Source organism: Pezoporus flaviventris, unplaced genomic scaffold (genome assembly GCF_033815535.1).
Source record: "Pezoporus flaviventris isolate CSIRO_AGI_PZ_B2104156 unplaced genomic scaffold, CSIRO_AGI_Pfla_v1 ptg000037l, whole genome shotgun sequence".
Classification (NCBI taxonomy): domain Eukaryota; kingdom Metazoa; phylum Chordata; class Aves; order Psittaciformes; family Psittacidae; genus Pezoporus; species Pezoporus flaviventris.
Window position 1 is genome coordinate 14,701,728 of NW_026892585.1, and position 26,735 is coordinate 14,728,462.

Below are 26,735 nucleotides of genomic sequence, written 5' to 3' on the forward strand. Positions count from 1 at the left end.
TATTCCTAAATAAGTCCTGACAGCATATTGCTGGGAAGTAGTCTGGGAGGGGAAACATATGGCTAAGTGCAGTGTGACTTAGTCCATGGAGTTTTGCATTTCCCTTCAAAATAGGAGTGTCAAGGTGATCTTTTTCCAGGGTTCTTAAAAATACCCTTCAAAGGACTAAAGGAAGGTAACTGTTGAGGATAAAGACGTAAATCTTGACTGCATTAAATGAAAAGTTTCGGATAGAGTCTCTTTAACTAGGGGAGTGACTGAGATGCATTTTGGGTATTCTTGCAGGTCAAATAAGCATTTAACATGCCATCATGTTTTGCCATCTCTATCTTAAAGTACAAAGGTTTTATGTGGTATTTTTCACCATTTAAAAACATGAGCAGTGTTGTTCTGCAAACAGATTTGGAAAAGCCATTTTCTGTTCACTGCATCACTACTAAATTCTGAGTGTGTTTTGGTAAATTTTCTTCGTAGTTAAGGCTTCACCTTGTGTGCGTAGAATAAACAAGAACTGCATCATATGACAAAGGTAGTAAAGAAAACTTCTTTCCCTGTTGCAAGTCACCCTGAACTGTAACCTTGTTAATTTAGCAACTTGGTTTTACAGCTTCCTAGTACCTGTGTTTGGGTAGATACTGGTGCTTCCATGAGAGGCTTTATTTTAGTGAAAGTGGCAGCATTAGAGTTAAGCAATGAACTACAGATGAAACTTCTGGAAAAGGTGCTAGGTGATGCTGTAGAAGTGAAAACTGAGGTCCTGGACCAGAGATAGATTTAATTTAAATTCTATAATTTTTCCAGTTTCACTCCCATCTTAAACTTTTTATCTGCAAAGTGCGATACAGAGGAGAAGTTTCAGTAGATTAAGTAGTCTCTGAACTGAAAACATCCCTAGGGAAGTTTTACATGGTGGGTCTTTTTCCTCCTAGAAAAAAAGTCTATATATAATAATCATATAATAATCAAATATATTTGCTATTTTAAATTAGATTAACTTTCATTTTTTATTAAAGAATATGTTAAGATAGTATAAATATTTCCTAAAGTGCTTTATTTTGCACTCCAAAAAGCTGTCTTGCATTTGTTTTCTGCATATGAATTTATTGAGCCATTTTCCAATGCTTGTTGACATCTATAATAGAACCCAAATAAAAATATTTTAATGTCTACAGTGATGCAGATCTAATTTACATACTCCAGTGTTTTAGGTTGGAAGAGATAATTCAACAAATACTTAACAATAATGGAAATATGAAACAGGGCATGTATGAAACGTTAATATATGGGTGTGATATATAAAGGGCATATAGGTGTATTTTTGAAGTGACTGCATCATAACAGGGCAATCAGATTTTGAAAGTGCTGTGTTATGAAAAAGGTCTGAGAAAGTTTTAATACAGCCTTCATTCAATATCAGAACTCTTCATCATAAAATTCTTAACTGTTAGAATTCCTTAGTGTCTCCTACACTTAAACCTATAGAAGGAGGTAGTATTAAAAGCATAAGTAATAGCTGAATGAAAGGTGGTTTCTCGTGAAATTCATTGTCTGAGCATCTTCACTGAAGCAGAAGAGGATAAAAACCAAAGTGCCAAAACCTGATTTGAAGCCTAGAGTAATAGCAGTGGGGTGAAATATACATGTAATATTCTGCACTTAAGGAAGAGGACAGTTTGTTCAGCTACAAATTTAAGGTTTGGAGGAGATGGAGGTTCAAAATGATCTTTTGTATTCTTTCATGACAGACCAGTAGATTGAGCTGACAGTATAATGTAACTGTGAGAAAAGTCAGAATAGATCTTCTGATCTGTCTTTATCAGTGGAAAGGGAAGTATTAATGGTGTTGTGCAAGGCCCTCGTGAGAGTCTTGTCTGATGCACTTTGCACAAATCTGACCATACATATTGAAAAAGGTCCAGACTGGGAGAGGTACGGGGGAATTATGCTAGTCTTGCTGCTTTCCCAGTCAATATAGAGGAGGAGAGATTGCTCTCTGTAGGGCAGCAGATTGCCCTCTTTAGGTTAGAACAATGAAAACTGAGCATTGTTTGCTAGATGTAAAAAAACCTGGGTTAAGAACAGGGAGCAGAAAGAATTGTTTAAAATGAAATTTCTTATTAATCAAGATTAAGGAAACACACAGTTATCTGAAGTGTGGAATTTTTCTTTTTAATGATTTCCTACTGCTGTTCTTTTGAGTGATCAGGTGCTTTCAGATGGAAGGATGCAAGCACCCCTGAGATGGAAACTCCAGTGGAACCAGCAATATCTCTTGCTAGTGATCAGATTCATCACGGGTTTCTGGAGATGCAGTGTTGTTAATTTGCTGTGCAGCAAAGTATCCAATTTTGTGTTAGAAGCACTTTGTCTTGTTTGCAGATGGACCCAAGCCACATTACAAAATAGCTAAGTATTGTTCTGAGCCATTGCACTGACAGTAGAATACCTTACAATCCTTGTACATTTTAGCTTTCTTCTTTGAAAATATGCCTGGACAGTGTGCCTGGATGGAAGTGCAAATGGCTGAAGAAACATGTTCATAGCAGAACTTGAACTTCTCGATTCTTTGTTGCTGCTGGGGTGCCTGTTCTTAGAAGTGGGGGACCTCATACAACTCAGAAGTTTTATGTTTGTCTGCTATGTCACTTTCATCTCTATGTCAGTGTTGATTGAAGACCAGTAACAAGATGGAAGCATGTAACACTGAAAGTGGAATTCTCCTGTCCCTTTGGGAAGGTGTTTGCTGTTTCTCATTCAGGTCTAAATTTAGTGCTTGTGTCAAGAAGGGATCCGATTTATGGAGATCTCTTCAACGATTTCCAGTTGGCCTTAGGATGAAGTTATCAGTGGGATAAAACTGCATTGATGGTTCTGCAGGACTTCACCTCAGCTTTTCCACCAAGAAATGCGGTGCAATAAACTGAATTATTTTTTGTTACACATAACTTGCTTCTGTCTGTATATGACTGTGATCTTTACTTGATGTTGTTAGTATTTTGTCAGTCAGTTAGGTTGTCTTCAGGCTGTCACCCTGAAACAGATAAATAATATTGAGTCCTGTGACAAAAATACAGAAGTACAAAGCTTTGTTTCATTGGAAGGATGCATGTTAGAGCTGAAAAATTAAGATACAGAAAAAGGCATACTTCAAAAGCTGCACGTACTTTGTTGCATCTGTTCTGCTGGCATTTTGGACATCATAAATACTAGCATTAATTGCCTCTGTGACTGCAGAAAATACACGTTTCTTCATGCAGCTGTTTCTTGCAAAATACCAGGGAAGATGATAGATTTGGTCCATTAAGTTCAGCCTGTGCTATAAGTTGGTGTCGTGGTTTAAGCCCAGCCGGCAACAAGAACCACGTAGCTGCTCGCTCACTCTCTCCCTTCCTCCCCCCACTCCCAGAGGGATGGGGAGGAGAATCTAAAGAACAGTAACTCCACAGGTTGAGATAAGAACAGTCCGGTAACTAAGGTATAACACAAACCTCTACTGCTACCACCAGTAATAATAATGATAAGGGAAATAACAAGGGAAGAGAATACAGCTGCTCACCACCCGCCAACCAATACCCATCCTGACCCGAGCAGTGATCTAGCCCTTCTGGGTAGCTGCCCCCAGTTTATATACTGGGCATGATGTGCCGTGGTATGGAATACCTCTTTGGCTAGTTTGGGTCAGGTGTCCTGTCTCTGCTTCCTCCTGGCTTCCCCTCCTCCCTGATGGAGCATGAGACTTAGAAAGTCCTTGGTCAGAGTAAACATTACAGAGCAACAGCTAAAACCATCAGTGTTATCAACGCTGTTTTCAGGCTGAGAGTCAAAAACACAGCACTGCACCAGCTACTAAGAAGGAGAAAAATGACTGCTACTGCTGAACCCAGGACAGTTGAGTGCAGTGGAGGATACATGCTGAAATTTGTTGAATTTGTACTGAAGCCTCAGGTACAAAGTAGTATATTAGACTGCATATCCACTGAAGGCATGTTGCCTTCATTTAAAAATCATTTTTAAAATATCCTCTAGTAGCTGAAGTACTAAAGTAGTTGAAGAACTGAGGGAGTACAGTCTTTGTTCATCAAAATTGAAATTTCATCTGGGGCATATGCTAGTATTCATCTAAAGTACAGTAGTCTCTGTGTGACATCAATACATACTTCCCTAACATCTGTAGCTGAAAAGTAAGAACACTAGAAAAAGAAATAATCTGGCCTTTTAAAAAAGTTTTTAATTAACTTGCTTTTACACACTTTGGTTTGTGTTGTGTGGTGGTTGAAGATTTTGCGTTAAATTCCTTCTGTATTTTATTTCAGACACATCTGCTGCTTGTAATCTGAGGCACAATACTGTTTTTAATTTATCTCCTCTTGGAACACTTCATTTTTTTCCTACAATGGATGCATTTACACATGCAGCCCTACTTGTCTGGGCTATAGGTAGAGGCTTTCAGAAGTCTAGAATGTCTCCTATTTTCACTGACCTCCACTGCCTCCAAGAGATTACTTAAATGCTCTTTAATAATTTCTTCATTTTCTGTAATATTTGGTCTTCATATTTGTGCAGCTTGGCAGGTGAATAGAAATGCTGATGCTTTGAAGTTTTCTCAAAGATCTGCTCAAATACTTCTTTCCTTCCAAGTGGCAATATACGAACATTTGTAACAGCAGGAGGAAAAGTAGCGTTTTCCTTTAAGCTGTGCCTTATAATAACTGCAATATACAATTTAGAGGGCAAATGGAACTGGTTTCAAAATTTGTCTCCTTAGTACTACCTTTTTGGAAGATTAATCCAAATAGCTATAGCAAGGGTTTCATATATTCAGGGCAATGTATAAAGTTTCCAAAAACTTTAGAAGTAAATTTATCTGTTGGCAGCCAGCAGTGGTGATGTTCAAATGTTCAGCAAAGATTTACTGTAGTTATTAAGTTTCTGATGAATAGTATTTAGAAGCTGTAAACCAGCATATTAGCAACTTAAAATCAATTCAGAAAGTAATTATTTGGAGGCATAAATCTGTTGTTTTGCTCAAAACGGCCACGGTGGTTTTCAGTGTTGCCTTAGTTGCCCTGCAGAAGTGCAGGCATCCATAACAGAACTGATGGTGTTTATGGGTTTAAACTAGGGCCTTTTGTATTACCAAAAGAGTGGAGATTTCTGTCTTTTAGTATAGTGTCATTGTGAGTTTCCAGTATTTATTACATGGTGTGAAAGAGCAAAGTTCACAAACGGTAATAGTGAGCAAAGCTTTATATCTGAATGAAAAATGCTGGGAAATAATTACAGAATCACAGAATCGCTGAGGTTGGAGGGGGCTTCTTAAGATCATCTTGCCCGACCTCCCTGCTCAAACAGGATCAGCTGGAGCAGGTTGTCAAGGCCTGTGTCCCTTGGGTTTTGAGTATCTCCAGGGATGGTGACTCAATGATTTCTGTGAGTGACCTGTTCCATTGAGGATGAGAGACAGATGACATGAATGGAATCAAGAGAAATGCAGGCTGTAGATAAGGAAAACCTTTTTAATCATTAGAAGGCAGTGGAAGCGTTTGCCAAGAGAAGTTGTGTACGTCTCCTTGCTGAGAGGTTTTCAAGACTGCTGGGTAAAGCCCTGAGCAGTGTGGTATTCTGTCATAGCTATCCCTTCTTAGAGCATGAAGTAGTATTAGAGACATTGTGGGGACCCTGCCCACTTAAGTTAAGCTTTCATAACTTGATCCAGTTATTTTCCTGAATGTATTTATGGGAGGAAAATGTTTACTTTTTAGTAATCATTTGTTTTAACCGATTACCCTCAAACAGTTGCATATGCTGTGATTCAGTAAGAAATGCTACTTTTTTTAGTGGGGCATGAAAACTGTTTAAACAGAAAAATGGGAAAGTGAATTCTCTTTTTAAATAATTGCACACATGACCCTTTATTTCATAAAGCATCTTAAGCTCTCCCTCTTCCAGTGTGGCACAAATACCATAATGAAGAAGCAAATTCAGTAGGTAGCTCAGACTACAGTAGAGAAATCGCCATGTAGGTCCTACCATTTCTTTGCTGCAGAGAATTTTAAACTGTCAGGAAAGGCATATTCAGCATACTTGTCTGTGTGCATGTGTATGCTTCATCAGTTAATCATCATCTGTGCCTGAAGCTTGCATCTGTCTTTAATTAAAGTCAGAAAACTTGGTAATATTTAACACATATATAGGTTTATTTTTGAAGCTTGGTTAGTGAACATCAAATTCAGTCAATTGCCTTTGTACTTTACAGTCTTTTTCTTTACAATCCTTTAATAAAGAGAAGCCTATCACAATTTCCTCAGTAATAATTTTAGTGTATCTCTTATCAGTATCTTAGTGTTGGTCATGATATGTATATTCAAATAAGACTTAACCTTTTAATAACGCTGGTTTTGGAGCTGTGATGCTTTGTTCCCTTTTTATCTTTGCTGAATTAATTTTAAAATAATGCTTTCCTTTCCAAAAGATGCAGCTGTGAGGTCCATCTGTTCATCAGAAAATTTGTGCTTCATCTTTTTTTAGACAAACTTCACAGCCTGAAAGAAGTATGGCTACAGTGCTTGGGATGGGGAGGGGTTGGTCGCTCTTCCCCATAGGTTTTGTGACCTTAAGAATCATGAAAAATGGGCATGTGAGATGTAGTTGAGCTAGGTTTGATAAGGGTAGGGACTGCTTGAGCTTCTATTTATAGTTATGCTAAAATAGCTCAGTCTTGGCTTGCTGGGAGACTTTGAGAAAATGAAGTAAAAAAATTAGTTAACATTTCTAAGCATTTACATTACTTCTTTTCAACATGCAAAAATTCAGTGAGTAGAATTTGAATATCCAGAGGAGCATTCATTCTTATCTTTTCCTCCTTCCTTCACTAATTCACTGCAGTATATGCTATTAATTTCTCTGCTTCTGCAGTCAATAAAATATGCATGCTGTAGACAACAGCTTCCTTCATTAACCAGTCTTAGTCTTTTGACAGGAAATCCATTTTTTTTACTTAACAAGGAAGGGGTCTGGTTAGGAATTGTGTCTCCATGATGTTTCAGTGGGCTGCCACCCAGAAATACTTGAGTTAAGGTGGCTAGCAATAGGGCTGTAGCTCCATTGGCTTAACACTTCCTGCTTGGCAGTTGTCAAATAACCTGGATAAAACCTCTGTCTGATGTAGATGCAAACTCTTGGGGTGCTTAAGAGCCCAAGTAGCATTGTGTCATTCTACGATAAGCAACATAGGCATACCTTGTATGGGGTTATGTAACTGATTTGTAGCCTGATGTAGAGGAGCAGAGGAGCTAAACTACAATTGTACATCACTTGTACAGTGTTTCAATGGAGGTATTTCTAAATGTGATCTCTGCTCAGTAAATACAGTTGTTGGCTGTGAAAATGCAAACATAATGTTATATGTGCTCACTGCATAATGCTTTCCCAGAGACTTTTATCTTATAACCTGGTTTTTGAAACTTACTCTAAGAGTAGTAACAGAGGGCTTTGTCAGTGTTTCATATATTCTTGGTAAATAGTCTGTTATTGAATGAACTTCTTTGTTCTAGCTCAAAATGTTAACTTGTTCATAGGTACTCCTTTTCTCAGGCCTGGACTGCCAAAAATGTAATTTGTAACTGGGGAGAGAAGTGGCCAATACAAAATAATTTCATCTTTTTCACCTTATATTAAATCAGAAATCAATTAAAAAAAATAAAAAACAACAACAACAAAAACCCCACCAACCAAAAAAACCCTGAAACCCCACAAATCACATGAGTACAAGTAGAAGAAATTGATGCAGTTGTCATTGGCTTAGGGCTGTATGAGTTACAAATTAATCTTTTGTCTATGCATACTGGGTGTCTTGTGAAACTTTCCTTTTGAGTATATCCCTCTTGAAAAGGTTCTAGATCACAGAAGAAATTGTTTCCAAAGTTTGCATATGTGATGAGATTTTAATCTAAGTTTCTAAACTTCGAGTGAAGCACAAGCCTCACCAGTAGTCCTTGAGGTTATTTATTAAATTTAGGAGTGCGGTGAACAGAGCGGGTCGAGGCAGTTTGCACGGCAGTTCACGCGGGCAGGCGAATGGTGAACAGTCGTCGTATGACTGGTGCCCGGTCTGGGAGCTCTGCTCTGGCTGCCCCGGCGGTGGCAGAGCTGACTAGAAGGGAGGCTTCAGTGCAGAGCTCAGAGTGTAGAGCGTGCCTGCACTGGTCTTGTGAGGGAAAGGTGTACAATGGGCAGGGCTGCACTCGGTGCTCCCTGGTGGAGGTCCTCCTGCAGCAGGTGGCTGAGCTGTGGGATGCTGTTAATAGACTGCGAGATGTCAGGGAAGCTGAGAGGAAGCAGGAATGCTTGCTCCCGGCCCAAACTGTCCAGGGGCCTCGAGCTTCCCCTCTAGCTCATGGAGGAAAGAAGGGGGCCCTTAACCCAGGAAGCTGGGAATTAGTGACAGATAAAACCAACAAAAAAATGAGGAAAAGGACAATTAAAAGCAAGGGGCTTCCTCCTAAATCTGTTGTCCCCACGCAGAACCGCTTTGCTGTCCTGCAGGAGGCTAATGAGGAAACTCACTTGCAACCGGAAACAGCCGGCTGAGGCACTGGTAAAGAAGATCTGTACTGGTGCTGCCAGGAAAAAGCGGTGGGTTGTAGTAGTAGGGGACTCTACTTTGAAAGGGACAGAAGCACTTGTCTGTTGGCCTGACCCGGTCTCAAGGGAGGTGTGTTGCCTACCAGGAGCACGGATCAGCAATGTGGCAGAGAGGCTGCCTGCTCTAGTTAGTTCCACGGACTATTACCCATTTCTAGTGATACATGTGGGTGCTAGGGATATAGATAGATAGTAGACTGGGGAACATAAAGAAAGACTACAGAGCCCTGGGAGAGGTGGTTAGGGGCTCTGGAGCTCAGATTGTCTTTTCATCAATTCTCCAGGATACAGGGGAGGACCTAAAAAAAGCTAGGAGGATTAACCAGGTTAATAAATGGTCAAAAGGGTGGTGTCATAGTCAGGGGTTTGGGTGTCTTGAGCACAGGACCCAGGTTTGTAGGCCAGGTCTAGTGGGGGCTGGTAGACCTGGTCTGAGAGCAGTTTTGGTAGGAGGCTCGCCAGACTGGTCAAGGAGGCTTTAAACTAGATGTGTTGGGGGAGGGGAGCATCATTCCATCCCAACACACCCAGTCTGTTGCCAGCATCTATAATAAATGCTTGGAGCAATGTAGAGATATTCCAGCCGCTCCAGCCAATGAGCCAGCTTCATTTGGAGCTCGGCTCAGATGCCTCTATACAAGTGCCTGTAGCATGGGGAACAAACAAGAGGAATTAGAGATGTGTGCACGTCTATGGGGGTATGATATAACAGGCATTGCAGAAACATGGTGGGATGGCTCCTATGACTGGAGTGTTGGAATGGAAGGTTACAGGCTTTTTAAAAAAGACAGGCCTGGCAGGCGGGGAGGGGGAGTTAGTTGCTCTTTATGTTAGGGATAGGCTGGAGAGTATGGAACTCTGTCTGGGGACAGGTGATCAGTTAGCAGAGAGTTGGTGGGTCAGGGTTAAAGGAAAAATAGCTATGTGAGACATTACTGTGGGGATCTGTTACAGACCGCCTGATCAAGGAGAACCTGCGGATGAAGCACTCCATAGACAGATAGGAAAAGCCTCACGCTCGCAGGCCCTTGTTCTCATGGGTGACTTCAACCACCCTGACATCTGTTGGAAGGATGGTACGGCCCGGCACAAGCAATCCAGGAGGTTCCTTGATTGTGTAGAAGACAACTTCCTTCTGCAAGTAATAGAGGAGCCGACAAGGAGAGGTGCCATGCTTGACCTCGTGCTCACCAACAGGGAAGGGCTGGTTGGAAATGTGATGTTCCAGGGCAGCCTTGGATGCAGCGATCACGAGATGCTTGAATTTGAGATCCTCAGGACAGTGAGAAGAGCGTGCAGCAAGCTCACTGCCCTGGATTTCAAGAGAGCAGAGTCTGGCCTCTTCAGGAACCTGCTTAGTAAGGTTCCATGGGATATAGCCCTAGAGAGCAGGGGGGCCCAAGACTCTTGGTTGATGTTCGAGGATCACCTGCTACAAGCTCAGGAGTGTTGCATCCCAACTAGAAGGAAGTGCAGCAGGAGGGCTGAGATAGCTCCTTGGATGGATAAAGAGCTACTGAGGAAAATACAAATGAAAAAAAGAGACCTACAAAATGTGGAAGCAAGGACAAGAGGCCTGGGGGATGTTGTCCAGGAAGCTAGGGACCAGGTTAGGAAAGCTAAGGCCCAGGTAGAATTAAACTTGGCTAGGGATGTTAAGGATAACAGGAAGGGATTCTACAGGTACGTAGCAAATAAAAAACAGACTAGGGACAACGTAGGCCCCCTCAGGAAGCTCTCGGGACAACTGACTACACAGGATTTGGAGAAGGCTGAGGTTCTGAATGACTTTTTTGCCTCGGTCTTCACTGGCAAAGGCTCTGACCAAACCACCCAAGTCTTGGAAGGCAGATGCAGGGACTGTGAGAATGAAGACCTTGGGTCCACTGTAGGAGAGGATCTGGTTTGAGACCATCTTAAAAACCTGAACGTGCACAAGTCCATGGGACCTCATGAAATCCATCTGCGGGTCCTGAAGTAGCTGGCAAATGAAGTTGCTAAGCCACTGGCCATCATATTTGAGAAATCATGACAGTCAGGTGAAGTTCCTGACGACTGGAAAAAGGGAAATATAACCCCCATTTTCAAGAAGGGGAAAATGGATGACCCAGGGAACTACAGAGCAGTCAGTCCCACTTCTGTGCCTGGCAAAATCTTGGAGCAGATTCTCCTGGAAGGCATGCTAAGGCACATGAAAATCAACGAGGTGCTTGGTGAAAGCCAGCATGGCTTCACTAAGGGGAAATCCTGCCTGACCAGTTTGGTGGCCTTCTATGATGGGGCTACAGAACTGATGGACAGGGGTAGAGCAGTTGATATCATCTACCTGGACTTGTGTAAAGCGTTCAACACTGTCCCACATGACATCCTTGTCTCTGAATTGGAGAGACATCAATTTGATGGATGGACCACTCAGTGGATAAAGAACTGGCTGGATGGCCGCACACAAAGTTGTGGACAATGACTGAATGTCTGGCTGGAGACCAGTAACGAGTGGTGTCCCTCAGGGATCAGTGTTGGGACCGGTCTTGTTCAACATCATTGTCAGTGACATGGACAGTGGGATTGAGTGCATCCTCAGCAAGTTTGCTGATGACACCAAGCTGTGTGGTTCGGTTGATACCCTGGAGGGAAGGAATGCCATCCAGAGGGACCTTGACACGCTTGTGAGGTGGGCTGATGCCAACCTCATGAAGTTTAACCATGCCAAGTGCAAGGTCCTACACCTGGGTCGGAGCAATCCCAGGCACAGCTACAGGTTGGGCAGAGAAGAGATTCAGAGCAGCCCTGCAGAGAAGGACTTGGGGGTGTTGGTTGGTAAGAAAATGAACATGAGCTGGTAGTGTGCACATGCATCCCAGAAAGCCAACCGTATCCTGGGCTGCATCCAAAGGAGCGTGACCAGCAGGTCGAAGGAGGTGATCCTGCCCCTCTGCTCTGCTCTTGTGAGACCTCACTTGGAGTATTGTGTGCAGTTCTGGTGTCCTCAACATAAAAAGGACATGGAACTGTTGGAACAAGTCCAGAGGAGGGCCAGGGGACTGGAGCACCTCCCATATGAAGATAGGCTGAGAAAGTTGGAGCTGTTCAGCCTGGAGAAGAGAAGGCTGTGTGGAGACCTCATAGCAGCCTTCCAGTATCTGAAGGGGGCCTATAGGGATACTGGGGGGGGACTCTTCATTAGGGACTGTAGTGGTAGGACAAGGGGTAATGGGTTAAAACTTAAACAGGGGAAGTTTAGATTGGATATAAGAAGGAAATTCTTTCCTGTTAGGGTGGTGAGGCACTGGAATGGGTTGCCAAGGGAGGTTGTGAATTCTTTGTCCCTGGCAGTGTTCAAGACCAGGTTGGACAAAGACTTGGGTGATATGGTTTAGTGTGAGGTGTCCCTGCCCGTGGCAGGGGGGTTGGAACTAGATGATCTAAAGGTCCTTTCTAACCCTAACCATTCTATGATTCTATACCTTCCTATCCAGATGAGTAGGCCATGTGGAAATAAATATGCATATGTTTATTTAAATATACATGATTTTCTTTTCATTCCTGTTAGTTTGTAAGCTTGGAGACTAATAAAATGAAATTGAGCTAAAAAAAACCTGTGCCAGGCATTCACTCTAGAAAGCTCTGCTTCTCCCCAATGAGTGACACATTTGTCTTCTGTCTGCAAATCTGGAAAATTTATTTAAATGTATGCTTCCTCCTTCCTTTACATAGAGTTAATGTAGACAAGAATTAGGCACTGAAAGAATAAATTCAAATTTGATAGAAGAGTCATAGTTGAGAGCTTTATGAAAACCTGTCTTTTTCTTACAAATACAAGAAGAGTTATCATAGTATCTTTTACTTCTAGTTGATATGAATTTACTATTGTAAGATACAGTATGTAGATTAAACCTTTGAAGCATCCTTTGACTGTCTGAAGAACTGTATGTGAATTGGGAGATATTAATTCTGGTTAGTCAATTTGCATTAGGAAGTGGAATTTCTGCATTCTTATGCCTCAGAATGCGTGCTGTTTGCCACAGAGATCAATTGGCATGTTTTCCCCCACTTTTGCTTTTTGATATGGGATTCAAATGACAAGCTAGTTCCTCTGAGTATGGGGTCATAAGCATAGTTGGATTAAATTGTTCAATGCATGTACACAGCAGACCAGGCTGCTCCTACTGACTCTTGCTTGAGGCTTTAAGCTTCCTATGGTTATGGAGATGTTCTTTGAAAACTGACTGTGGAAATTAATTCTACCTGCATGTACAATCCCTGTCACCAAAGCCAGGGGCTGGAGTGGAGTGTGGCTTGTTGTAATCTCATTTTCTGTTACGAGTCCCAGCTCAGACTCGTTTCTGTTGTCACTTTTTCCTAAGAATCCCTTTATTTCAACGCCTTGCCTCAACTGAGAGCCTGCTGCTCAGTTCCTCCTGTTCTGTCTGGAGGCTGTAGTCGGTGTATGTTTCTTGTCATGTGTATGTTCTTAGATGGTTTTGTTAACTGCCATAGTCAACCATGCCCATCTCTTACTGTCCTCACAAAAGCAGATCCTTTTGTGTTGTGACGATAATTTAAAATTTTACCCAGATGGGTCTTTGAATATCGAAAAAAGTGTGACTTCTGAAAGAGAAGGAGGTGCGCAGTAGAGCTCTTTGAAATTAGTATGTTCTTACCAGTTTTCTCTGAAAGATGGGATGAGAGAGGCAAAAGAGAGCCAATTAATTTTCTACTGAAGGAGAAGCACATATTTGCTTTTTATTGGGCACTAAGGTATTCAACAATAAGGAGCATTCCTGACAACGTGGTTTATGCAGTTTATTCACTCTAGTCCTTAGTTCTTGTATTGCCTCAATTAAATCTAAGTTATACAGGTCTTCCCCCACTCCCTTTCTCCCTACCCCCATAACCTCTATCAACATTTCCAGAGCAGATTTGCCAGAGAGGAGATGGGAGGCTCAAAAGGCAATATTTGATGAAGTATTTAGATTGGGCAGTCTCCAGACTCCTTAGTTCCATCTTTTTCTTGTTTGATAGAACCTTATCTTTTAAGTAAAACTTTCCTAAGTGAGCATTTAACATCTTCAGCTTTTATTCCTGCTGTTCGAATATAAGATAGCTTTCTAAAAGAGCTAGGTGGGTTTGCCCCAGGAAAGAAAAAAGTGAAATTGTTTTAAAAATTGCTACTTGAAAATCCATGTGTATCTATGTTATTCTGAAAGGTAATTAGAATTAAGCCTGGAAACAATGTATCTCCTGCTTTTTTTCATCAGACCACAGAATACCAGGTTGGAAGGGACCTCAAGGATCAGCTGGTCCAACTTTTCTTGGCAAAAGCACAGTCTAAGACAAGATGGCCCAGCACCCTCTCAGCTGAATCTTGAAAGTGTCCAACATTGGGGAATCCACCACTTCCCTGGGGAGATCTTTCCAATGGCTGATTTGGCTTGTGAAAAATTTTCCTCTTCTGTCCAGTTGGAATCTTCTTGGAGCAGCTTTTACCCACTGCTCTCCTTGTCTTTTCCATGTGACTCTTTGGAAAAAGAGAGTTTCCATCTTTGCAGTCACACTTTAAATACTGGAACATGGTGCTAGGGTCTCCCCTGAGCCTTCTTTTCCTTTCTTTTTCTTTTTTCTTTTTTTTTTTTTTTAATACAAATGAGTAACCAAAAGCTGATTGGATAAACAAAAATAGGGTCTGTAATACATTTACCAAAGTGTTTGCCCCCCGGCTTTAAATGGTCTTTGAATAAATCGTATTGTTTGAAAGTGCACATATGAATATCTAAGGTGTATGTAGGTCAATATGTTGCTTAGAGTTTCAGAGCTGTTTTCACATGGGAGCAAATAGTAGCATTTCACATTAAACAGAAATTATGCTTGAAGCTGGCCCATGGCTTGCATAATAAATGTAAAATATTGACATTAAAGTACTACAGGAAGTACTCAAGTATTACTGTCTGTTCTTCTGAAATAAAGCAGCTGACATAACACCTGTTGGGAGATGCTCTTGATCACTTTTTGAAAAATAACAGTTGGGCATGTTCTGAATTTTTCTGCTAGGTGAATGTAAAGCAGTGAAACACCATGAAGCATGTAAATGTTGCTCTAGTTTCTAGTTACCATATACTGCTTTGTTGAAGCTTCTTAAAGTTTTCTCTTGTAATTGGTTAAAATAAAGGGGTACTTAACAATATGTATTATTTTTTATTTATTCAGCTACTTAGAAACCTCTTCCCTTTAAGATGGGGAACTGGCTACACTGGGGCAGTACAGAGATCCACGCTGTGTTCAAACATAAAGAATCCAGGGCTAGTAAAGGTACCTTATCCTAACTTACATGTGCCTTTTTGGTTTTCTTTCTAATATTGGGTCTATGCTATTTATAGCTAAGAAGACTCTTGCCGTGATGGCTGTGCCATGGGAGAAGGCAACCATCAGATGCACAGCAATAGGAAGCTGTTTCTGAAGGCAGCTGATCACCTAGGGTGCAAGTCTGCCTTTGTGAATTCTTTTAACTCTGCATGTTGATAAAGATGTTCGCTGCTTTCCAAGAATGCTAAAATGTACTCAAGCAGTTTTTATGCTAGAATTTGTGAATTTGGAAATACCCTGTCTAGTTGCAGGAAGCTTGAAAGTAGTTCTTGTGAAGCTTGATGTTGTAATGTTGCTCCTTGCAGTTTCTCCTTGATGCTGAAGTTTAAGTAAGTGTTTTATTTTTTTCATTAGATCATTCTAAGATAGGCAGACTCCTGAAAGGGTTGCATAAGAAACAGCTTATTAACATGGAGATATATAAGGAATGTCTTCTATGCACGCCTCTGTTGGCATCAAGTGCTGAAATTGCAACCGGTAGTTGAGATGCATGCTTTGACCTGAAGGAAGCTTTATATTTTTAGTCAGATTATTTATGAGAACCGAAGTGCTAACCTGATGTCCCTTAAAAACAATTTACATAACTGTTAAAATGTAAAAAAAGCTTATTATTATAACACTTGCAGTATTTATGCAGCACCATTGGGTAGAAATATGTCTACTTCTGCAAATACTATTGCTTTCATGCCTGCATTAAGGGTCATGAATCTGTAACTGGGAATTGAGAAAACATAAAAGAAGGCAGTTGCCTCTGCAGCTGATCTAGTCAAGGTACAGGACATACCTAGTCAGAGGAAGATGTGGTCTATTTACAGGTTGATTTGGTGACTTTATGTAACGTGTGATTGCTAAAAACACTTTTATCTGCTATAAAATAGAAAAAATATTGCTTCAAAATCTGAAAGCGTAAAGTGTCATTTTCCCTCCTACTCATGGTTCCACAGAAGATTCACTTCTTGAAAGTGAGACGTATGGTTAAACCAGTTTTTTTTAAAAATGCAGTCATTTGACATACCCTGCTGTGGTTAAAATGCGGCGCACAAGAGGATTTGATTGTTCAAAAGTCAGGTTTTGAAAACATGGAAAGAATGGCCAGAAATTTTTTTCTTGGGATGGAATTTCTAGGAAGAATTGAAATGAGAAAGTAGGTGTTGAGAAATGCTGTTTGTTCTGTTACTCTGCAGTGTTTCATAATAGCTTTCATTATAAAGGAATGAGGAAAGTTAAGGGTAAATTCCTGTGTGGGAGAAGGGGCATATAGGCTTTCTAATTCACTTGATATATGCTGCTATGCAGCATGAGGAGCATGGCAGTACACAAGGCTTGTTCTAATGCTTTTAGCTTGTTAGGAGATTTCAACAGAAGGGATTTTTTAGTATGCCTGTGTATGTGTCTGAGCATGGATTTGTAACTCGGCATGAGTTTAAAGGAATACAGTTAAAAACAAGAACAGTATTGATTTTTCACTACTAAGGTAACACTACAAGGTAAGAATGTATAGTCAAACACTGGAAAATTGAAAGAATGACCATTTACCTTGTGAAAGGATATCATAACTCGTCAATGGTGCCTCCTTTTGTGCAGCCTAAACTGGCACACATCCACCTCTGCAAGCTTGCGCCTAGCTGATGTAATCTCAGGTAAGGGCTGCTGCACACGAGCCCAAATGCATAAGAACTCTGTAATAAGTGAATATACTGATCCTGATGTCTAATGAAAGATTTGCTTTGTTCAACTCTATTTTAAATGAGAGGATTGAAGCACAGAGTTATAACAAATTCTCATCACTCAGTGACTTCACAGGACAAGACAGCTAGGATGGTGGGATTATCTGACTACTCGTCAGCATTGTTCGCTCTCATCCAAGCTGCTGCATCTCTCTCTGTGAAGCTGTAGATAGCCAGGAAATCCTCCACTGAGGGTACTGGACAGGCATGATATATTTTGCATTGTAGGATAAACTTCCCATTGCAGTACGTTGTGGTGCCAGGTTGTTGTTAGCATATGCTAACAACATCCGTCTACACTTAGTGCTGGAGTGTAGTATGTCAGAACTGGTTGTAAAGGACTGCTGGGGATGGACAGAAGTGTCCCCAAGGTAAGAGCTGTCTTGAAAGCAAATTTTTGGTTAAAAAAAAATGGAACTACGTGTTCATTTTAAAAAGTGATATCTTCTTATACAAGCATTGTAAAATTTGGAGTTGGTTGGTGTATGTATAAGGGCTGAAAACTTCCTCTGAAAGAGAGATGAAATAAAGAATCATGAATGAGTTGTTTGTATTATATTGGAAAGATTAGGCATACCTTACCTTTTATGCTTGTTTGGGTTTTTTAAATCTTGAAGTAGTAGCAAGACTTGAAAGGAATGTGCTGGGCCTGGATTAAAGTTGATCATGGTTCTAAAAATTTGGATAGATCCTTTATTCCCATCTTTCAAACCAAAAAAAGGTTCTTTTTCCAGTCTGTCCACTTGTTCTCAGTAGACATAGTTGGTTGCTTAACATATCTAAAGTTAATGTTGTGGTGGTTCCCAGAGTTTTTGTTATGTATGCAAGTCTACTTTGGTCAGTACTTACTTTTTGTTTTTGTTTTGTCAACAGCCATGCAGCAGGTCCTGGATAACCTTACTGATCTGCCAACATCCACAGGTGCTGAAGAAATAGACCTGATTTTTCTTAAAGGCATTATGGAAAACCCTATTGTAAGATCACTTGCTAAGGTATTTAAACTTGCTGCTTTGAGTAGAATCTGGAAATATTTTAACTCTTAAATTACTGTGTTGAACACTGAGTATGGATTGGCATACTCATACATATTAACAATGGCCTTTATGTATGGTGCATCTTATTAAAAAACTTGAAGGTGAAGATACGGTATAATGCAATTTCTGTGCACGCTAATGTATTTTTAGATGGAAGATTCTCGAGAAAAGAAAAATTCAGAGACTCCAGAAATAACGTGGTAATGTTATTTATGAAGAAAATGTCAAAATAGTTGAAATTAGAAGCAGTTGGTTTTAATATAGTCTTGTGACCACTGTTGTGTGCAAAACCCATACACTTACTGACTTAGCATTTTTTCCAAAGATGAAAATTGAGACCAATAACTTTCTTCCATGGCATAAGCAAGTTTCCTTTTTGTTTTTGGCTCAAAATGACTTTTCTGATCAGCCCAGTGAAATAATCTTTCCATGCCCTATCCTGGATCTGAGAAAGTAATACTGGTACCTTGTCAGCTCCCTGAGACATCAGCTATCCTTAGATTTTGTATTGCATTATGAAAATCTTGTATTTATAGATGGCAGTCATAATTATGAGTATGTAAGGTGATATTGTCACCATGACAGATATTTACAGAAAATCTTTGGATTCTATAATTCAAATTACAGAAGCTGATCTTACCAGTAGGAGATGCAGTCACTATTGCTCAGAACTTACATTCTTAATCTTCATTAAATAAGATCCTTTCATGAGGAAAAACCAGTTCACTTAAATATAGCTGTCTCGTTAATATGAGTAGACATCTGAAAGCAATGCCCTCTAGGCAGGCATGAAATACTCTGTAAAGCTAAAGGATTGTTGTGCAGCGATTTTACTCAGTATAAAGCTCTGGAAAGGAAAAATCTCACAAGAATTCATATAACAATTTAGTTCTATTTAGCTTAAAAAAAATTGGTTGTAAGTGGAAGACATTGCATAGTAATAAACTTAGAAATAATGGAAGTGTCTCATCTGCTAGTGTGATGACTGCAGAGGGAAAGATTTGTATACTAAATTGGCCAGAGTAAATTAAAGTATTTTCTTTCTTAAGAGTTGTTTCCATCTTCGGTATCTGCTGCATAGAGCATCCTTAATTTAGTATTTATCATGAAGAAAAAGTTAATTGCAAAGCATTTGTTTTTTTATATCAATAATTTTTGTTGTAATGGCCAAATACAATTATATGGAATTTAATGACTAGCAGATGTAAAAAAGTGCTTGTAATGGAAATAGGTTCTTAACTATGAACTTGCTTGATCTAGAATGCTGAAAGGTTTTAATTGTGTTCATGTGGCATGACCACACTCATATTTTCTTTTGTAATTATTTTGGAATCGTACCCAGAATCTCAGTCCCAACCAGTGGAGCTAAATAAGGACAAGATCAACATGACAGCACATTTCATGAAATGTTTATCTTTCATATACATCCATTTGTCACTAAAAATTTGTAAATCTTGTTTTCCTATTAGAAGAGCTAGTTTTAACAGAATAGGCAATTCTCAGGACACTGAGATGGTCAGCTCATTTAAACAGATTCATTTTGGACCAGGCCAGAAATGCAAATGTTTTTTATTTTCCTTTACTAGTGAGTTATTATGACTAATCATTATGTAAAGTATTCCAAAAAGGACAAAAAGAAACTTGGCGAAATGTGCCATGAGCCATACAAGCTTATTTTTTTCTTTTTAGTCCTTAAAGATATAGAGCCAAGCAATAAGCATAGTAGTAAGTTTATAATACTTTGCAATGCAAAGTTTGGCTAATCTTTTAAAACTGTCTTAAGTTCATTTCACACCTTTTTCTGTCTGGAGTAAAGGCATCATGGTAGAAATTACAGATTTTTTTGGGATAGGATTCTTTCACTGTACCATTCTACTTTTCATGAGGTGGTAGGGGAAATCGTGATCACTGTAAAATGTATGATTTGCCTGTCACTTACTGGCATTTATAGAATCATAGAATAGTTTGGGTTGGAAATGGACCTCTAGAAATCATCTAGTCCAAGTCCCCTGCAGTAAGCAGGAACACCTTCCACTACTAGGTAGGTTGCTCAGAGCCCCATCCAACCTGGCCTTGAATGTTTCCATGGATCTACGACCTCTCTGGGCAACCTGTTCCCATGTTTCACCACCCTCATTGTAAAGAAATATCTTCCTTGTATCTAGTCTAAATCTACCCTCTTTTCAGTATAAAACAGTTACTCCATGCCCTATTCACTACAGGCCCTACTGAAAAGTTTGTCCCCATCTTTCTTCTAAGCCCCTTTCAGCCTGCAAGCTGCTCTAAGATCTCCCTGGAGCCTTTTCTTCTCCAGGCTGAACAAGCCCAACTCTCTCAGCCTGTCTCCATGGGAGAAGGTGCTCCAGCCCCCTGGTCATCTTTGTGGCCCTTCTCTGAACCTGCTCCAACAGGTCCATGTCTTTTCTATGCTGAGGTTTATGTCTGATCTTAAACTAGCCTTTAGAATTGTTATGCTCTTTTGAAAACAGTTGTTGAATTTGGAACATGCATGACTTTTACTCAGTTTTGGTACTGAACTGTCTTCTCAAAATTCTCTTCTGGAATGTTAATTATTCTTTTGACCTCAAAACTTTTATCTTCTTTTCCGCAGTCACACTTGCTTTTAGTAGTGTAGCATAGTCTGCAGCATGCCAGGTGGGTGCCTATCCCGGACCAAGGAAACATCTTAGGAGTAATCTATAAACATTTAGTCCAGTTTTTAGGATGTCAGATTGTTGGAGGCAAAAGCCTTACTGTTTGAACATTTGGCAAGTATAATAAATATTGAATGCATCAAAAGACTCAATTCCGTATCACTATTTCTGAAATGAAAAATAATGGCACTGTTAGGTATTCTTTCTTCTTTTTTTTTTTTCCTTTTTTCTTAATTATTCATACCATTCCATAACCTGCTACTCCAGCGTATCCCAGAATCAGAGTTTGTTCATTTTTAAAGCTTTCAGTTCCCCAGCATATACATGGCCTTGATTTTGGAATGGAGGGTGAGCATATTTGAATTTAGATTATACTCTGTTAGTGGTAGTATTTTAAAGAAAGTGAGTGAGAAAAAAGATGACCCATATTCTCTGATCTTACAAAGGTTTTGCAGTTGGAGTATGTTTAAAATTCAATAGGTTTGTGTTTTGGCTTGCTATAAAAGAAGTTAACTTTCATAGAAGGGTATTGTTTACTGTATGTATTATGTGCAAAATAGCATTCCCTTATTAAGGAGAATGTGTGTAGGTGCCAAGCTTCCCATGACTTTGTAATCATGGTCATTTGGTTTGTGCGTGTTGGTGTTGGGGAATGTTGGAAATGTCTCTATGTTAAGTTAGCCTCCAAGTGTTTTGATCATCAGTCCTGCAGAAATACCATTTTGTAGACATGAAGTAGAATTTAATACTCAGATGATTTCAGGAAAAAAAGGTTTCTGGTTTTAGCAAAATTTTATTTTAACGTGTTTTAATGCACTAAGAAGAAATACATGTGTGCACATACCTTCAGATTATAGATATGGAAAGTATAGGTACATGAATCCCACATATATTGTTATTTTTTGTGTTTTCACATGCCAAAGGAATTGTTCTTTTTTGAACTTCTTGTTACGGTGTTGTACTCTTAATTGAGTGCATTGAGAATCTTAGTTATTTTTGGCCTCCTCTTGTTCCCGAATTTTATGATCACAGCACTGTAAATTTTATGATACAACACAATAAATAAGCTTTATGAGATATTTCTCTTGTTTCTCAAAGCTCCTACCTTTCAATGAATTGAAGTATCTGCAGTGTGTAGGAAAGGATTATGTCTGCAGCAGTAGCTCTAGAAAGAGATTGAAAGCTATCACAGAATCCCAGAATGGTTGAGGTTGGAAGGGCCCTCTGGATAGCATCTGCTCCCACTCCCTTGCTCAAGCAGGGTCCCCTGGAGATGGTTGTTTGGGACCATGGCCAGATAGCTTTTGGGTATCTCCAAGGAGGGAGACTCTAACCTCTCTGGACAACCTGTGTCAATGCTCAGTGACCCTCACTGTGGAGAAAGCGTTTCCTGATGCTCATCCAGAGTTTCCTGTGTTTCAGTTTGCGCCCGCTGCATCTTCATGGAAAAGGTTGTCAGCTGGTTCTGTTTTCCAGTGCCGTGACAGTGAATATCAGCATGGAAGCAGCTGTTGATTCACTGGCAGCACTGGAGGTTTGCCTACAGTGACCTAGGGTATAGTTGCAGTGGCTCAATAGAATCTTGTCCTGTCACTGGGTACCACTGAAAAGAGACTGGCTCTATCCTCACTGCACCCTCCCCACAGGTATTTACACATTGATGAGATCCCACCTGAGCCTTCTCTTCTCCAGGCTACACAGGCCCAGCTCTCTCAGCCTTTCTCAAATGTGAGGTGCTCCAGTCCTTTTACCATTTTGTGCCCCTTCACTGGACTCTCTGCAGTATGTCTAGAAGGGTACACAGTACTTTAGTGTGGCCTCAAGAGTGCCGAGCAGAGCTCAGCCTTCTGATAATAGCATTCTTATCACAGCCCAGGATATTGTTAGCCACTTTTGCTATAGACTTTTCTTTAGCATTTCCTCTGTCTATGCGCACTTCCCTTTAGAATTGGCTGTTTTGAAGATGTTTGAATGAGAAGACACTGGGGTAAATGCTGCTCTCATGGACTCTGTTTTTTTCCTGAGCAGATCCCATAGTTCCTTTTTTGTCCTCATTCTAGAAGGTGTACTTGTACTGGGTTCTGAAGCAGAAGAGATCTGAGGTGCTGTACTGTTCAGTTTGGTGTATATAGCATAGAGGTGATAGGAAATCAGGACATACAAGCATCCCTAACAGTTGCTGCTTAAAAGTTTGTTGGGTCACATAATTAAACATGCAAAATCCTTTGGCAGTTATAAAAATAAAATACACAGATATATATGTGAATTTTCTGGCTTCTCTGCTAAAAGTTGCACTGAGAAGTTATTGTAAAGGTGTAAAAATTTGAACTACTTTGAACTTATTTACAACGTAGTCTCATATATTTAATCTTACAGGCTCATGAGCGACTGGAAGATTCTAAACTTGAGGCTGTCAGTGACAACAACCTGGAGCTGGTGAATGAAATTCTTGAAGACATCAGTCCCTTAGTAAATAAAGATGAAAATATCGCGGAATTGGTTGGAATACTCAAGGAGCCTCATTTTCAGGTGACACCTTTTTACTGTATATTTCCAACTTACTGTCTCTGTGTCCACATATAAATCTAAGAATAATAATGAGACAAAACCTGAACTGTAGCAAGCTTTAATATATGTGATTTTACTCCAAATGAAAGGCAAAGCAGAAGCCATGTGGGGTTAAGAATGAGCATGATTTTATTCTTTGATGTTACTTCTAGAATATCTTCACCCATTGTTTTAAATTCCACTGGAGTTTCTGTTACAAATCTTGGAGAAACATTTACTTCCTGTATGACTGGTGTTCCCATAACAATTCCCTCAAGGCTTCATCCTTAGCATTTCCAGGTGGGCTCAGTTCCTGGTAATGACCGTTCTGCATTTCAGTTCAGCTGCTGGCATTTATACTCAATGTGTGAGATGTACAGTTTGCAGAGTGAATGAGCGTGATTCTTCTATGATGTGATCTGCACTGCAGCTTGAGACTCTGCATCCCTCTCAATGTTGCTCTGATTCAGTGAAGTTTTGACTTATGCTTGTCAGAAGCAGATGTTTCTCCATAGCTGCCATAGCTACCAGCTTCCATACTGTCCCTTGAAGATCAGGGTTTGTAAATCCTTGGTAGATTCTGGACTTTCTAGGCAGGCTTCAGCTGACTTTAGTATTTAGCTGTAGGTATACTACAGAAGAACATAAGCAGACCTTTTGCCAGGGTATAAATGTGCTTCTTCTGGCAAACAGGTATAGAATCATAGATTTATTCATTTATTTGTATATGGGTTTAAATACACATTTTTTTCCTAAATTTTTAGTTATGCATTATACAAACATAACAGTGAGATGCACTACTGTTTAACATAGACACTGAAAATACTGTCAAGCTGTGTTGTGGCCTGTTGGAAGAGAGAATATTTTTAAGAGCTCAGCTTCTGAGGTGATAGCTCTTCTGAGTGCTGATAGTTCCTTTACCTCTTTTGAAGAGCAGTGCCTTGGTCTCCCTTGTGCTCATATTTGCCCAGAAGGGCATCATAGCTAGTGGTTCAAAGACCCTTTGGAGACTAACTGGTGAATAAACCTGCTAATCAAGTCTTTGATCCTTAGCAGAAATTGGCACTGGAAAGGGGGAGGATGAGTCTGAAGAAATTCATAGTTACAATGCAAAAAGATTGCAATTGAGGGCCAACTGGTGCACTGACAGATCTGACAAAGATTCATTGTGTTAGATAGAATCATAGCACTAAATGAACTAAAGCTGACAAGTCAGAGGGTAAATTGAAAAAGAACTTGCTGGAGTAGACTGACTTTGAAGGACACTGTAACAATGATCTCTGGAGAGAGATGGCAAAGACCAGAAACCAACTGTGCAAAGAATCTTTGTGGTGGAGACTGGAGACTGAGATCAAATAAGAATTTTAATTAGGCTGAGTGGTCAATACTGAGGCAAACCCAGCATTCATTCCTGTTCAGTGGTTGTATTAACAAGGAGGCACAATATGAAATGCACAACATGCTGCTGGTGTCGGTTGCTCCATTACTTCAGGCTTAAGCTACTTATACATTTAATTTGAAAGTTACAAAGTAGCTGGTGAGCAGAAGTCCCAGTATTTCTGCTGTTTCTTGCATGTTTTTTGTTGCTTGATTTATAAAGAGCATACTTGGAATTGCATACATGCTGCATTAGCTTTACAATTCTGTTCTGATCTTTTGATAGTGTTTCCTAATTGCATCTTAAAGGCCCATTTAACAAATCTCTCTTCTGTTTTCCATCTTTGTCCCCAGCCGTAGGCATCTAGTGAGCATCTAGGATAAGCCAGCAGTGATACCTTCCAAAATGTTTTGTGAGAGTTTAGTGATTTGTTGCTCAGACTTCTGAGTGAGGAATAGCATTATCTACCTGTGGCGTCTATTCCATCAGCTTGTTCAGTTGTTTTTTTAACCTCTGTGAAAATCTGGTATTCACAACATCACCCATCTGAGCGGCTGCTTTGTTTTTGAGACTGTTTACTCTCAGTTTTATTTCATAGCCCCTTGTTCCTGTGTAGAAAGTAAATGATGTTTTTCCTAATCAGCTTTTTTGTGTTATTCGTGATTTCAGAGGCCTTGTTGTATATGTGTGCCTGTCTCAAGTAAATAAAAAGAAGGGAAGCAAAGCTGTATAAAGTTTTCCGAAGTCATTTACAGCAGCATGGATTTATGAAGTGGTATAGTAATTTCCATTGCATATCCTACTCATTGCCTAAAAATTCCTAGTAGTTTGTTTGCCCTTTAACAGCTAGTGAATAGAATAGCGTAGTTCAAGTTGGAAGTGACCTACAATGATTATCCGACTGCCTGACCATTTCAGGGCTGACCAAAAATTAAAGGATATTATTAAGGGCACTGTCTAGATGCATGTTAAACACTGACAGGTATGGGGCATCAACCACCTGTCTGGGAAGCCTTTTCCAGTGTTTGACCACCCTCTCAGGAAAGCAGAGGTACCTTTAGGCTCAGTAAACATAGAGATGTATTGCTTTTTTGGTTTTGTTTTGTACTGTTTACGCCTCTGAGATACCACTTCTGAGTCTGTCATTTAATAGGTTAAATTAGGATGGTGTTTTCCCTTGCAGCCTGTGTTGAATTTCATTTGCCTTGTTCTCACTCTGTTGTTCATGAGGTGCTCCTGCAGGTTACAGTCAGTTGTTTCACTCCTTGAATAGTTTAGCAGCCTTAGCAAACCCTGTCATTTCACTTCTCATCCTCATTTCCTAGATCACTTACCTGACATGTCAGTGAATTGGCAGGTGTAGAACTGAGCCCAAATGCCTGTGGGAAATCCCCTGGTGACATGAATTTTGAAAACTGATAATACTCTGTTCCTGGCCCTAATTTTTCTGTCTTTTACCCACTTGAGAGCCTTACTGCTTATCCAGTAGTAGCTTTGCTTCCTTAAGACTTTGATAAAGGAGTCTATCAAAGGCCTTTTGGAAATTGATCTGTATTATCAACCATAACTGCCTTGTTGCTATGCTTGGTGACTCTTTCAAGGAACTTAACTAGATGTGAGAAGCATGACTTTCCTTTTTAAAGCATGTTGGTGCTTCCCCATGATACCTTTTGTACAATCATTCTGTTTTTATGAAACAACTTCTCATTTGTTTAGTATCAACATCAGACTTCCTGGTTCACAGTTTGTTGACTCTTCCTTGGAAACCAGTTTAAAAATTCATGTCATGATTATTGCATGCTATTAACAAGATTGCATGCTGCTTCTTTCAGTATCCTGTTGGGTAAGTCATGGATATGTAAGAAAAATAAGCTATTTCTAGAGCTTCCTACTTAATTTGCTGCAAAATCTGGATGGAACAGAAAGAATTGGTTGCAAAAGAAAAAGCCTATTTGATGGTTATATGCTGCCCTGGAGAACTAATGTAACCACTCTGTCAGAATTAGAATTCATTAAAAAAAGGTCTGAAGCAGCTTTAACTTCGGTTTTGGGGTTCTTTTTAATTATTATTTTCTAAGTGCCTGTTGTGAGGCCTTTAGTCTCACTTGCAGAAACAGTGAGCAGTTTTGGCCACTGTGTACAGGCAAAAAGCAGCTATCTGCTTGCTTTTTGAAACTAGATCTTAGGTGATTCAGTTCTGAAGCCTAAAGTTAGGATGTACTTTTGTGCTTTTGTTCTCCACCTGGAGGCAGGCAGCAAAGATAACTCAGGTCGAAGTAGCAGTGTTGTGATGAAGTGTTTTTATTTAACTGATACCATAGTTATGACCACTCTGGAAGAGCTTCTAGGACAATTTGCAGACCAAAATGTGGATACAATATTCTTTCTAAGG

General features: G+C 40.0%; 1 protein-coding gene across 2 annotated transcripts in view; it reads left to right on the forward strand.

Annotated features, from left to right (window-relative positions):
* PALS2 (protein associated with LIN7 2, MAGUK p55 family member) overlaps window positions 1-26,735 on the forward strand; it is a 63,361-nt gene that overhangs the window by 17,206 nt on the left and 19,420 nt on the right. The window contains exons 2-3 of one of the 2 annotated variants that reach the window (XM_061464801.1): window positions 17,601-17,722; window positions 22,795-22,947. In XM_061464801.1, coding sequence (XP_061320785.1) covers window positions 17,606-17,722; window positions 22,795-22,947 — 270 coding nt within the window. In that variant the 5' untranslated portion in view covers window positions 17,601-17,605. The remainder of the gene's footprint in view (window positions 1-17,600; window positions 17,723-22,794; window positions 22,948-26,735) is intronic. The other variant, XM_061464800.1, reaches the window with a different exon arrangement.